The sequence below is a fragment of the Molothrus ater genome, chromosome 1, assembly GCF_012460135.2.
Source record: "Molothrus ater isolate BHLD 08-10-18 breed brown headed cowbird chromosome 1, BPBGC_Mater_1.1, whole genome shotgun sequence".
NCBI classification, from domain to species: Eukaryota; Metazoa; Chordata; class Aves; order Passeriformes; family Icteridae; genus Molothrus; species Molothrus ater.
Window position 1 is genome coordinate 19,956,869 of NC_050478.2, and position 14,857 is coordinate 19,971,725.

Below are 14,857 nucleotides of genomic sequence, written 5' to 3' on the forward strand. Positions count from 1 at the left end.
ATTTTGTTCTGTGTCCACAGACAGCTCTACCTGTCAGGGGAGCATGCAGATAGGAGATGTCAGCAGCAATAATGTCAGGACAGCAGTCTGCACAGTTTAGTAGATACTTTGGGAGATAACAACATCCCCAAAGAGAGGGAAGTCTATAGCAGAGAACAAGTTTAAAGGAAAAGAGACAGCTTTGAAGATGAATTCTGGAGAAGAAAATGAAGGGTGAGGAATATCTAACAGCACAAAAATGGACAAGGAAATGTGCAACAGGAATTGCTGAAAGGGAGGAAGGGACAGTGCTAGGTACTTGCTGGCAGAGAAGGATCTAGCAGAATAAGTTAAGAGGCAGAGAAGCAATACAGGGGTTAGAGTAAAATAAACAGTTAGGCTGGAGAGAAAAAGCAGAGATTATTGAAGGAGAGAAAAAACAGAGATTATCAGATGGATGACAGGATGGGCTTGTAAATATATCTGTGAAATACTGAATTGTCAGTTGAAGGCATATCCTAAAAACTTCTAAAATTTATGATTTAAGAATACTCATACAATGCCACAATGAAAACATTCTAGGCAATCAAGCCATTGCTCATTGTTTCCAGACTGGGGCCCAGTAAGGTCAGTTTTTGTTGCAAAGTTACATTTTCTGCTTAGTGTTTCATATGAAGACAGACTGTGGGGAGAGTCAAAACTGAAACAAATGAACCTGGGTAGTAGGCCATTACTCTGTGCCACATTTGTGTCTGCTATACGCAAAATAAAAGTTTTACTTACATTTCTGGCGCTTTCTTCTTTGAAAGAAAATACAAGGCAGCAGCTGTAATTTTAATCAGTAAGAAACCGATACCCAATCCAATCCAAATATCTGCAAAATCAGATCAATCAAAGACAAAAATAAGTAAAATGAAAGACTCAAAGGATGAATTGAAAGATATTACTTTCTTTTTACAGACCTACCATTTTGTAGGGGACTTGAAGTTGGAGGCTGAAGAGGCTTAGCACTTATGTGGCAACGGTTTCCTTTCCATCCTTTTCCACATCTGTGAATAAAACAAGAATTTTTGAAGAAGGGAGGAGAAAGGATCATAAACAGTGATGAGCACGGAGGAAAGGCCAAAATTTTGAGCACTTTTGCCAGTGACTAAAGGAATTATCCAGGAATCACGAAGAGCAGCGTCAAAGTTAACATAATGGAATCTAAGTGAGAAATAGACAAAGCAAACTAAGAGAGAAAAAAATAAAACTAAGTTCAAAGATTAGAATTGGCTTCCTTTTCCATAATGCCATCATATTGTTCTCTCACAGCAAAAGAAATGTCACCAATTTCCATGTATCCTCCATGTGAGAGTTAAATACATATCTGAGTTGAGGGACTGAGACCCTAATATAGAGAAAGACACACAATTAGAATATGAGAAATATCTTTTTCTCCTGTCACCTAATTTGTCCTTCTTGTTTTTCTATTTTTTGGTAAAATGGTACCTCTTCAACAAATACCTTGTCAAAACCAAAGCTACACTTGAATGTAAAATTATTCCAAAGTTTCTGTTTGCTAAAATTTGGTCTTGATTTGAAGTGAGCAAAATATAAAATATCTGACACAAGCTTTGCTGTTTTGATTTACACTTGCTGCTTAATGGTTAATCGAATTCAACAAAAAGGTCTATATCATTTGTCACTTTAATTTGCCTCAATTATGTTTTTGTCTACTTGCTTTTATTGTGGCCTTCTGTCTCCATGAGAATGAAGGGACCCTGGACACCTAGGTGAGACACATGCAATTTGGGGAATTTCAAAATGGCTACAGCATAAAGGGTTTTTCGGGGGATGGCCACACACTGGCATCTTAATTTCAGGCACCCCACATGGTGTTTGAACTCCATCCTGAGTGTATTGATGGAATGACTTCTACCAGCTTTCCAATTATATGCATGGCTGGTGATTTATGAGCCTCATAAATTTTAAACATTTTTTAGAAGTGTGTATCAGGAAAAAGTGATGGTAGTAGTCCAGTTTCAGTCCTACTAATGCCAAATGCATGGAAAATTCTTTTCACCTATTATTTCTTTCTTTACAGTTTCATAAACTATTAATGTGGGCTGGAATGCATATTGAGATGCTTACTAACTCTATCACTTTTTTTCCATAGTCACCACTTTTTAAGATGCAATTTTGAAATTTTAGTTGCCTCTCCTTAAATGTATAGCATGAAGCCTCACATATACACAATTAAATCTTTTTATTAAGCTTCTTTAATTTGAACATGTGAGCGAGGACTTCATGCTATTTCCATAGTTTAGCACAAGGTATTGCCCACATGCCTTATCCTAGCAGCTGCACACTGAGGCATTTCAGAGGGACAGGAAGGCATTTCAGAGGCACAGGAGTACTTCATTTTCCCAGAAAATGACTTAGGAGTGCTGGATGTAGGAAGAGAAAGGGTGGGGTGACAGGAGCAGCAAAAATCTGTAGCTGCAATGATAATTAGAATCCTTAAAGGATCAGGGCATGCCAGAAACCCGATCAATATCTCAGTTTCAGACATGACAGGAAGGTGACTTCGCCGAAGACCAAAAGAGACTGATGCACAATTTATTGCAATTCAGTGTATGGTTAAAAATTCTGGGCAGAGACTATGCCAGAAGGGAAGTACCAACTTTAGTCAAATACAGTGGGCAGAGGGAGATTTTATTTAACCCATTTCCACCACAGATGGGTTTTCTGTGGTTAAAGGGTTACCTTATTCAAAGTTACTAATTGATATACTAACGAATCCTAGCTTTAGAAATTAGAGCCAGTGATATATTCTGACATGCTAACTCTAAAGAAAAAATGGTATTTCAGCTGACAGCTCTGGCTGAGCTGGAGACCCATTGTATTCAGTGACTGAAAATACCTGGTCTCTTCAATCCTCCTTCTTCAGCATACTACAAAAAATCATGTTATTCATAAGCTGCTCTTTTATGCAGACTGATGATCTTATAAAAATGTCAAATTGCAGCTGGGCTGACACCAAGCTCTGTGGATCTATGTAGAAACATTGCAATCTGCTGGTAATCACCCATCAAAAGAACTTTCTGATTGCTCTCAATTGTATAATTTCCTTTCTCCCTGTTTGCCAGATATTCTGTTGAACTAGATATGCTTTTAACCAAAATTGGCCTCTTTCTTGTCACTGCAGGACTTACTTGGCTGTAAAAGAAAGAAGAACACAGATTTGCAGCTGTGCACAAGCACTACTCAGAGTGGCAAGGAGAGGTGCCATTTGCTGGTTTGGAGGCACCAGGACATAATTCACCTCAGAGCTGGTAAAGAGGTAGTTCTAATAAAGCAGGTGTGTGTACAGGTAGGACTGTAGGAAAGTTCTACTACACAGAAATATCTAAATACATCTTCATATGCTGTGTTTCCATTTATTGATGGAGTATTTCCACGTATTCATGCTATGTTTGAATTGTGGGTAAAAAAGTTAAGCATCTTTTAGTTTACCTTCCTATACACACAGGTTTTGTGATCAACTACTAACTCCCTTGGCTTGGCCATTCATTCCTCTTCAAATCTCTGAATGCTACATGACACATACCACTTAGGAATCTGATGTCAGACTATCAAGGTGTAATTTTAGCCAGTGAAATGATTTTCCACTGTGTCCATCTAGGTTGCTACTGTAAGTATCACTGACATTGGCTGGGGAAAAAAGAAAAGTGTAAAAATGGATAAAGGTAGAGCAAAGATAATATCTCTGGAACTTGGCTACTTATAAGGAAAAATTAAAAAAACAAATTGATGGGAAAAATGTTGTAAAGCATGAAGCATGGAGACTATTTTATTGGGAGAGGGGGGAAAGAAGGCAAAAAAAGATGAAGACAGTAAAAACAGCATAGCTAATCCTTAAAGACCGGGATGGGAAAGGAGTGCTAAACAACAACGACAACAAAAAAGAGTAAATAAGTTGGTTAAGTGCTCCCACATGTATCTTCACACATTAATTTATTTGTTATTTTTAAACTATGATAGGGAATCTTAGCCATTGTCTCTGCCAATGAAGTAAAACATTCGACTGTCAGAAAAATCTGTTATAATTTGGAGATTCATTCAACCCTTTATCAGATTTGTTTTTTCATTACTAACAAAATTCCATCTTCTCAAGTAAAAAAAAAAAGACAAGGGAAAGTAAGAGTTACAGCTAGTTTGGAAGCCTGCAACTTTCAGTGAGTCTCCAAAAAAACTTGGGAAAATTGCTCATTAATAGCTCTCAGCTGATACAAACATTGCCTCCGGCTTTTAATGAAGCTAAGCTTTTCTGTTCCCAGAATAGAAGGAAACTTGTCTTAAATATTCAAAACAATCTTGTTTCATAAATGTCTTGCAAGATTTTTTTCCTTCTATATCTATCATCTCTATAAACTCCAGCTGACTACAGTGATAACTGATGGAGAACTCACTCTGTAACTTGAGAGGAAAGGATAGAATGAGATTTCTGGCACCAATATCTGCCAATAACTTAGATTAGAGAAGAAGAGAAGATAACAGCTCTAGACCATGAAGGTAAATAAAGTATAAATAGTTTTTATCAAACTACTCCAGTTATTTCTCTGTATTAGAAATCTGAGGTGTACTTTCAAAACAAACAAATATTTAAGGCATAGTCTTCTTTAGGACAGCTGGAGGTTTTGCTAAGAAATGCGGAATAAAAATCTTTTACAGGTTTGAAAATGCTACACCACTATATATTATTTTATATTTAACAAAATCCAAAAACTATTGCAGGCAAAAACCAACTGATCAAACTAGTTGGTTAGAAGCTATGCAAAACTTACATGACAAAACACAGAACCAATCAGCCTTGAGAAATGAGATACATGTACCCCCTTCTCTGAGTCTGACTGTCCATGGCCTTCTGCCTGCGCAGTCCTTTGCAGCAGTGTTGTTGTGTGGGTGTTGAAAAGATGTTCTCCTCATCTAATGACATTTCCTGTAGGCTTCACACTCTGTCCAATGCATGAAGACTAGGCAGTTGATAAAAAACTGGAAGAGTCCCTCTTTTCATTGAGGAATAAAATAAAAATATTGGGAAAAAAAGGTGGCAAGGAAAGTCATGGTATAAGTTTACAGTGATTTTGAGGAGATCGATGAGGTTTCCCCAGGTGTTTGTACTGGGGGCACAGAATACACAATCCTTTGCTTTTGCAATCACAAAATAATAGTCTCAACCCTCAGACTTCATTTAACTGTTACTGCAAAATTGTATCAGTGAATAATAGTAGTAATACCAGGCATCTTTATAGGAAATCAAGTCAAACTTCACCTTAGTACTGTGCAACCCTTGGGACAATCAGTCCTGAATTGAACTTTGATTAACAGCACCAGCTTAGAGCAGCCTCTGCATACACCCAAGAGATGACTCCTTTAAGTCCAGATGATGAAGGAGAACACCCTTAACTACCCATCCACTGCTGAGCATGGACTGTACTTCTAGGAGGCTGATAAGCTGCTTCTTCAAAGCCACAATTACTCTTCTCTCTGATGAGAGCAGCCAGGGATAGGCCAATGCTGTTGTGGTGTAAGGACCTTAAGGATTACAGATCAACCATGTCTTCTGGGCTATGTGTTAAATCTTCATTAGCAGGGTAATGGGAATTTTGAAGAGCTTCCTTAATAATCCTCTTCTGCTATTTTATTTTTAAGACAGACAATTCTGAAAAGACTGAATTTATCTCTTGAGCCATGAAGCTGAAATTCCACATTATTTATGTACAATTAATTTCCTTGGACTAATGACATCTTGACTAATTAGCAGAACCACATTTTATACAAGTCTTAAGCTTAACTGAAATACAGATATAGCCATTGCAATCCTTTTAGACAGGAAACTCCTCCTAGTTGAAACAGGAGGAGCAACAGAGAAAGACAGATGAAATAGCACTTGAATACCTCCATCCCAGTGCACATCCTAATCTATCCTGCCTGACAAAACGTCTTCTGCTATTAGAGAGTTCTTATAGAAAAGTCACCCTGGAAGGCAGAATGTTAGCCCTTCAGATTTGCTTCCAGGATTTCCAACTCATTAATCCCCATATACATACTGGTAATGCAGAGGAAAGAACTTAGCATTGCCTGTGTTGCTGCATCCTGTGCCTGCAGTTGTGGCTCATCTCACTCAGAATGAAAAATAAAAACCAGACAAGGTGTCTGTTGTTTTCGATGTTCAGTCAGGGCATTTTTAATTTACAAGAACATGTCTGGCTAATACACCGCTTCATTTCAGAATATCAAAACACACCTCCTTTTCCTATTTTTATCTGAAAAAATTGTTATACAGAAAATCTAATCTGTTATGCCTTGTGCATATTCAGAATGACCAAAAGTTATTCAGCCAACTATTCAGTGTTGGTATTAATAGTATGTAGACAAGGGCAGTAATGTGTGGATGATTGTAGCTATATATTCCTCTGAACATGACTGTACACTTTGCAATATCCTTTAGAGAATGTTCTTATGAATCTGCTCCAATGCAGTGAGACAGGACCTTCTGTGTGAGCTCAGATTTGCCATTGCCATGTTTCTGATGCATTTGCTGTTTATAATACATTACTTGGGGAATATGTAATGTATTATAAACTCACATGAGTGCTGACATTGTCTGGGAGCTGTGTCGTGTATGCCTACATGCTGGACAGCTGCTGTGTAGCAGTGCAGGCTGCTCCAGGAGTGGTGTTGGATGATACAGGGGAAAAAAACCCACCCAAACCACAACTCTAGCTTCTTGTGGGAACAGAATGTACACCTCTTTGCTATATCAGTGTAGAAGTTTCTCTGTTCTCTAGTTTTTGCCACCAATATTGTGCAAATAAAGCTTCACTAGACTCTTGATGGAAACAGCAACTCTTCATTCCATTATGAAGGAAGAAGCAAACTCTACTGCAGCACAGTAGTTTTTGCACACACACACACACCCCCCAAAGATCCTCAGATGCTGTAAACTCCCACTAGCCCTGCAAGGAACAACAGAGGAGCAAGAGCTCCCCACAAATGGCCAAAAAGAAAGCTGACTAAACTTCTGAACAGAATTATATAGTGTGACTCTGTATGGTAACAGAGGCCTGGAATTTGAGGATGTAGATATGGCTTCTCTTCTAAAATCTGTTAAAATTCATAAGTGGCAAATACAAATGAATCAACATGAAGGAGAGCAATATAAGGTATAAACAGATTCTAAAAGAACTATAAATACTCTGTGAAAAGATCTATATATCCTCATAGATTTTCAAGGAAAGTAATGGCTCACTTGGTATCATAAAAGCCTGCAGTATGCATAATGAGTAAGATAGAAGACTTTCGAGATTACAGTGATTAAAGTCATATGGCAGAGTCTGAAAAGATCAGATTTAATTTACACAGAAGATGAGTGGGAGCAGATATGCTGAAGGTAAACAAAATGATATATGGTAAATGGAAGAAAAATCATATGTTGCTGTCTATCTTCTAGAAAATTCAATCAAACTGAAAAGAAATACATCTTAAACTAATATTAAGGGATCTATTTGTCACGCAGTTGTTAGCTGACCTGAGGGAGTCCTTGCCCCACAGCAAGTCTTAAAAGCCAAGAACTTAATGATATGTAGTAGAGAGAGCTCCTTTAATCAGAGAATGAAACTCTTTAGAGATTGCAGAGTCCAATGCGATAACTGATGGCAATTTGGAAGAAAATTCATACACTGGCATCATTATCTTTTATATGTATCTTTTCTCCAGTGTGTGCTGGGAGCTACTCCCAGGTTCCTAGCATGACACGCTGATTACTCATTGCTCTTATAGCCACAATGAGAGGTTCTAATTACAGCCTGAGTTGAATAGCAGAATTGTTATAAGGAAGGAATTGTTTTTCATAGAGATACACAATGAAACTATGGTAACCAGTTTAAAGGTTTAGAGTGGCAGTTAATTCTTCTAGCATTAAGCACCTGAAAGGGAGGTACCTAGAGACAGTTTGGACAAACTCAGACTAGGTGAAATAAAGAGACCAGTCCAGACTGGGTCCTTTACCTGTGTTTGTAGCAGTGTCACAATGAATAATTCTGACTAAATAGGTATGTTTAGCTTTTTCACAGCCAGGCAAGAAGAACAAAACCTTAATATTTGCTATGAAATATTGAAACAGAAAATAAGCAACTTCTGGTTTTAGAATAAGAGCATGAAGGTGAGATTTTTATCCTGGACAACTTGTGGATGACTTCCTGTTATAGGTGCAGGCAAACCCTTTATTACATGGGGAAGGATAAATTCTTCCTCTAATGCCTGCCATTTTAAACCGAGAGGTTGGAAAATTTCAGAGCAAATATTTCTTCACTGAAATTAGTTGATTCATGAAAAGGCTTATATTTCATGGAGAATTTGAACTTAAATATTAAACAAATTCTGTCAGAACCTGAAACTTGCCTGATCTACCTGATTTCTTTCTGGCTCCTAACCTAAACACTTCAGAACAAAGTAAAATTTTGAAGTTATTCTGATGAGAATTACACTGATCTGAAAAACAAATTACTTTATTGTTTCCATAAATTCTTTCTTTTTCAAACCAGTGCCTGATAATCTTGAACGACAGAGTTTTTTTCAGGGTGTTTAATCCCATCATAAGTAAATGCAGGCTTATATGGAAATTATTTGCTGTGTCATTTGCTTTTGTGCCTTTAGTGTTTGATGAAATAGGCCCCAGCAGAATTCATTAAAGGTTGGTATGTGACATGCACTGTGGTTTATGGCACAGATTTATTCAACTACACCAAAGAAACAGAAGTACATTTTACAGCAGATGGCCAGACATGAAATCCACCATTTAAACAATTACACTCTTTTTTATGCTAGCTTTCCTCACTTTCTTAAATAGTAGTTTTCTGATAACAGATTTTTCATTACTATATCACTGAGTTAAAAGTTCCCATGGGAAAAATTATGAAGTTACTCCTGGCACTGAAGAAATAATTTGGTGCTAAATTCAGCAGGTAAATGAATATTCAACTAGCTAGATAATAAACAAATTAAAAGTTTTAGGATGTCTTAAAGAAGGAAAAAAAAAGTGCTTTTTTAAATTAAATTTTCTGTAGGACAAAACCAGTATTTCAACCTACTTAAAGGTGAAACCACCAGCAATCATGTTGCTTAATTCTAATTGATGCTGACATGAGACATCTACACAACAGAAACAACTTGAACCAATGTAGTAGGAACACTGATCACTGATGACTGGAGGTAAGAGTCCAAACAAAGCTGAGTCCTGAGTTTCAGCCCACTGCTTCCAGAGCTGTGCTTTACAATAAGTGCCCCTCAGAATATGTGATTTTGTCCATAAAAGTCTTATCATTTTAAGCCTGGATATACCAGGCTTAGTCGTGTTGTGAACGAGAATCAAATTATGGCACACTGTGAGCACCAGGACTGGCACCTTGTCTGCTGAGAGAAGTTTGGTGCAAGCACTGCAAGTGATGCGCTTAGCATGTGGAGCACATCACTAATGAGAAAAGGGACTAATCTGCCCCTTATTTTGCTCTAAGGAACCTTGGAGATTGAAGCATTGCACATTACCATTTGCCATATGAAGAGAAGCTGCCCAAGATGTCTGTGTCATTACAGCAGCAGCTAAAAAGTGAAAAAGGTCACTCCAGAGATACACCTTAGCTTAAATCAGCAGAAAAGAAGCAGTCCTTCATGCCAGCCTTCCTATCCATCTTGTTTCTAGTTCTTTCTTCCTCCTTTTTTTCTTTTTGTCCAATCTTCCATGCCTTTCTTTCTTTGACCCTCTTATGTTTCTCTTCTATTCTTTCCCGCCTTCCCTTTTGCTCTTTGTGGCACATGCATTTGGAGCTGATCTTTGATTTGCTCTTGAAGAACACTTCAAGTAAGGGAAGAATATAGAGAGAAAGAGGGCAAGAAGATAAAGAGGTAGAGAGACAAAACCTCTAGGAAACACATTTTACATGTCTGTGTCTCAAATATAGACCTTAGCTGCAACTTTTAGAGGGCTGAATAGAGATTAAGGAATGACCTGGCAGAAAGTCTGGCTGTGCAGCTGTATTGACAGCTGGTAGCAAAATTATTTTTCTTTCAAAACCAGCACTGATTTCATATTTAAGCAAGGTTAGGAAATAATGCAATAAATTATAGAAGAGACTTGTTCATTTCACAGAAAAAAGCTTTTTGCTTAAATTACAATGCTGTGATAGAACAGATAGGGTTCTCTATAAGTAGAAAGCCTGATAAAAGGTCTGAATATATTTACAGGGGCTGTAGTTTAGCACAGACACCATCCTTTTATTGCCTTGCTTTTGCTAGATTATGGGTTGGGATTTTTGGGGTGTTTTGCATATTTTAAAAATTTCTGTTTGTTTGCTTTGTTTGTTAGGTTGTTACTATTATTATTATTGGGTTTGTTTTGGTTGTTAATTTTTTGTTGTTTGTTTCTTTTGAGCTTTTTGGGGGGGGTGTTTGTTTTTTTCTGTTTGTTTTTTAATGTTTGATCTTATTGCTTTTAATCAATAATACTAACTAACAGTACTACCTACTCACTACATTATTATCTGCACTATAGCTAAGTAAGAAATAATAGATATTTATTTCAGTCAGCTCATGTATCTGCTTTTCACTGCAGTTTACCCTCTGAATGGTTTTCATGTGAATGAATCTACAATGTCCAGGTGAAATTAAATAGTTATTTTAAAAGCTTATGCCATGGAAGTGTTTTGACAATATTAAACTACACACTTGGCACAAATAATATAAAAAAAATTTAAAAGTTATTTTCTTTCTTTTTCTGCCTGCCCCTTTTCAGCATTGGTTCAGTCATTTTATCAGCTGAAATGGTTGGCTTTTACCAGAGCCTGCCAACACCAGGCATTGCTCCTGGCAGGTGGATTGTTGTATATATTGGAGATTATAAATCATTTTGTCATTCTGAGACAGTCATAAATGTATCTGCTTGCATGGGGGACAACACTGTACAATAACATCTAATTCTGCTTCTCACTGCTGTACAAAGGAGGTGCACAAGAACAGACTAAAATTACATCAACAAGAATACATTCTTTAAAATGTTTGGCTTCTATTTTAAATGTATGCTTATATAAAAAAAGCAAAACAAAACAAAAAGATACAAAACTTCTCTTTTTCTTATCATCCGTGTACCAGAGAGACAGTGATTTACTCTCTGAATTGCACAAAAGTCAGAAAAGACTTAACTTCTGCAATGAGTTCTACACATGCCAGTGTGGCTCACAGAAAATAATGCAGGGATGTTGTGTCTGCATAATTTGCAGGTATTAGAGATGAATTTCATAGATGCTTAGGGAATTCTCTCTCTAGTTTCTTGTTATCAAGTTAAATTTATGAAATCTTCAGAGGAATGACCTTTAAACAATTTATGAGAACCTAAGTCACTCTAGATGCAATAAAAATAATTTCATCACAACCTTCCTTCCAGCTCCACATTCTCTTAGCGTTGTTATGGTTACAGAGTCAAGACTTGAGAATTTAGGAGAAGCTGGAACTGAGGATTCCCTTGCAATTTCAATTCAAACCCTCAGGTATGCTTGTTCAAGCACCTATTTAATTGGAAGATCACAAATTTGCCATGCACCTCCCTCCCAAATTTAAAGCTTTAATTCTGGTATTCAGTGTTTAGCACTGCAACATGATTATAATCATGGAATACTACAGAGGTAATTCACAATACCCAATTAAAATAAAAAAAAAGCCAACAGGAATTGTTATTAGAAGTACACTGTTATTACAAATAGCTAAATCATCACTTCTGTTCTTAGCATTTAAACCTTCAAACTTCAGCACTTAATACTAATCTATTTGTTGCTATGAAGAGAAATTTGAACTCCAAGTGCATTCTTGAAACATTTATTGAGGAGAATAGATAGATCTAAATATGGCTCATTTGAATTAATTTAATAGAAGAGTTAATTTCAACTGTTAATTGTTAATTTCAACCTGGAACTTTGATGAAGCAAAATCTTCCTGTGATTCACGTGCCACATATTTGTAATAACATATGGTAAGCTATAGCCAATGACTGAAAAATTTCTAACAGCATTCCAGCATCCATTCAAGAAAGTCTCTTCTTGGTGACAGCCATGGAATATGCAGTACAGATGAAGAAATGAGAACTATTCCCCTGATGTTAGCACTACTGTGCAACGAATCACTGTACATAAAACAATTCAGAGCAGCCTTTATGCTCCTTTAGCATTTACTGCCAGGCAGAACAAAAGCCTAGTTAGCCTGCATTGCTGGTCAACAGCCCTAACAGACAGAGGCAGTATCCAAAAAACCTTTGAGATCAAAGAATCCTTGCTATGTTCTGTTTTTCTACTGATGATTTTATGTTAGCAGTTGGGACAAGGTGGCAGGGAGCCATAGCAAACATTCTGTATCAATAAGGGGCAGATTTACATTTTGTAAAGCCACAGGACTGAGGTGTTTATATAAGCTGAAGCCAGCTTTTATACAGCTGAGATTTCATTAGCCCACTTCTCATCATCTAAGGACATTGCAATTTTTCATCTATTTGGAATAAGAAGTGTGTATTTTTTTCTGCAGAGTTCCTAGCAGATGATATTTTTTTTACTGCTCTTGAAACAGTCTGTTACAAAGCTGGTACAATGCCCTACCTTTATTCTTCAACATCAAATAGCTGAAAACCATGACAAGATAACTTACTTTCACAAATACCTTCAAAGAAAGAGAATAAGAAATGTATATATTGATGCACATCAGTTCCTTTTTTTTTGGAGTAAATAAATTAATAATATATTCTATTGTTACATATATGTTCTCAAATATGACCTGAGGTAATCAACCCTCTACTGTGTAAAATGAGACTGAACTTATTTGCAAATGAAAGTTTACTATATTTTGAGTGAGATTAGACAGTTGATCATTTTAAGTTCTTTTGCTATGGTTTATATTTTATTAGAAGGATTTTTTCACAGGTAAAACATCCAGTAAAAATGATTGGCTATGGTAGCAGCTGTGTCTGCAGGTGTTTTCCCATGCACAAGTACAAGAGGAGACATGCAGCTGCTATGAAGCAGCAGGAGTCTGAGTCTGCCTCTGCTTGTCTAAAAAGGTGGAAAGCAGAGGAAAACATCCTGCATGATGGACTTTGGTTGTGAGCCAATGTTTGGGACTGAATATTTTAAATATTTTTTTAATATACAGCACAAGAGTTAAAAACCAGCATTTTCATGATTTTAAAATTATATCTCAATTTAAGAATTTAATATCTTAAATATTAGATTAGATATTGTGATTCTTAGCAAATGTAATAAAACTATATTTTGCCAACACCGGATTTAATAATGCCTAGTTTTTAATGTGCTCCCACCCATTCATGCTATTGCTTTATTTCCATTATTAACTAAACACATCCCTTGGTTATTTCAAAGGTCTGTGGAAGCCATGAGAGATAGTCAGGTCTACAGTCAGGTCTTTGTCCCCTTCCCCCCTCACATCTCTGATGGACAATGTGATTTGCCCTAAGACAAGAACAGCAGGTGGGTATTGCAGGAGGGTCTGTCTGATGCCCCCACAATGAATCATTCCAGCATATTCAGGCTGTGGTGATTGTGGCTGATTTTGGTGCACATCAGCCTGCCAGTGTGTAAAACGCTGCTGGAGACCGGGCCAGCTGTGCTCAGGAGCTCCCAGGCATCCTCCAGGTGGATCCCCGTGGTGGCAGGGACTTACTTTTGAACAGGTGAGTAAAAGCACCAAGATCCAGTCAAATACAGAGATAAAATTCTAAAGAAACAACGTAGGTGCTTTGTTTCCTTTAAACTGTGCTTGCTTCACAGCCAGAGCCAAACCTGTCTGTTTCTACATGGGGCTGCTTCCAGTATGACCCTTCAGACTTGCTTGTGTTACACACTGCACTGCCAGTATTTAGAGACTGGATTGGCAATAAATGTAATCATAATCATTCACATAATCAGGATCATACTTCTTGTGCCTGACTGAGAGTCTCTTCTCTATTACTTTGGAACAAGGTCTTTAAAAAGTTTTAAAATCACTCAGAGTTCCATCAGTTTAGAAACACACCTACATATCACCACCAGAGTGTAGATATCTGCTACACTGCCTGATCCTTGCATGTCCTTCTCTCAAGCTCAACTAAGCCAAATAAGTACAGAAAACTCAGCTCTTTGCTCAGGCTGACCTCATGAAAAATTAAATTAATTGACTTGAAGGACAGTGAATAATTTCATTTGAGAGTAAAAGCTATTTGAAATGGTTCAGAGAACAAATGTTGGCTCAGGTCTCAAGCATACACATGCCCCTGCCACCCATCTCCCCTGGCTTTTTAATAAACTCTGAAATGCTTTGGCAGAATAGAAAGCCAAAAAATGAACTCTAATCTTAAATGCATTAAAATAAACAAACAAATTAATAAATAAAATATAATTATTTGGTTTTCAGCTGCTTATAATAAGTAAGGTTTCTAAGTGGCAGTACAGAAAGTACCTTTTGGGATACTGTACAGCAATTTTCAAAGTTTGATTTCCATACGTATACATTTGTAACAATTTATAGATATATAGATTTTCTGCGTTAAGCAGTTGTTTATGGCAGACTTCCCTTATGAGGAATTCAATTCATGTTTTCTCAAATATCCAGGAGCAAAAGAAAAGTTTATAATCCTATTGGTATATAATCCCAAACATTGGAGCAGTTAGGACTTCTGAAGATGGAAGAGTAAGAGTGCTGTTCATCCATAAGAGTTTACAGATTACAATATTTTCTGAGCCTCTTCACTTGATTTAAATTGGAATTCCAACAAAAAAGTATTTTCCCTAATATATTTAGGACA

General features: G+C 36.9%; 1 protein-coding gene across 1 annotated transcript in view; it reads right to left on the reverse strand.

Moving 5' to 3' along the window:
* MALRD1 (MAM and LDL receptor class A domain containing 1) overlaps window positions 1-14,857 on the reverse strand; it is a 234,685-nt gene that overhangs the window by 10,544 nt on the left and 209,284 nt on the right. The window contains exons 36-37 of the mRNA XM_036396321.1: window positions 946-1,028; window positions 763-853 (exon numbers count right to left, since the gene is read on the reverse strand). Coding sequence (XP_036252214.1) covers window positions 763-853; window positions 946-1,028 — 174 coding nt within the window. The remainder of the gene's footprint in view (window positions 1-762; window positions 854-945; window positions 1,029-14,857) is intronic.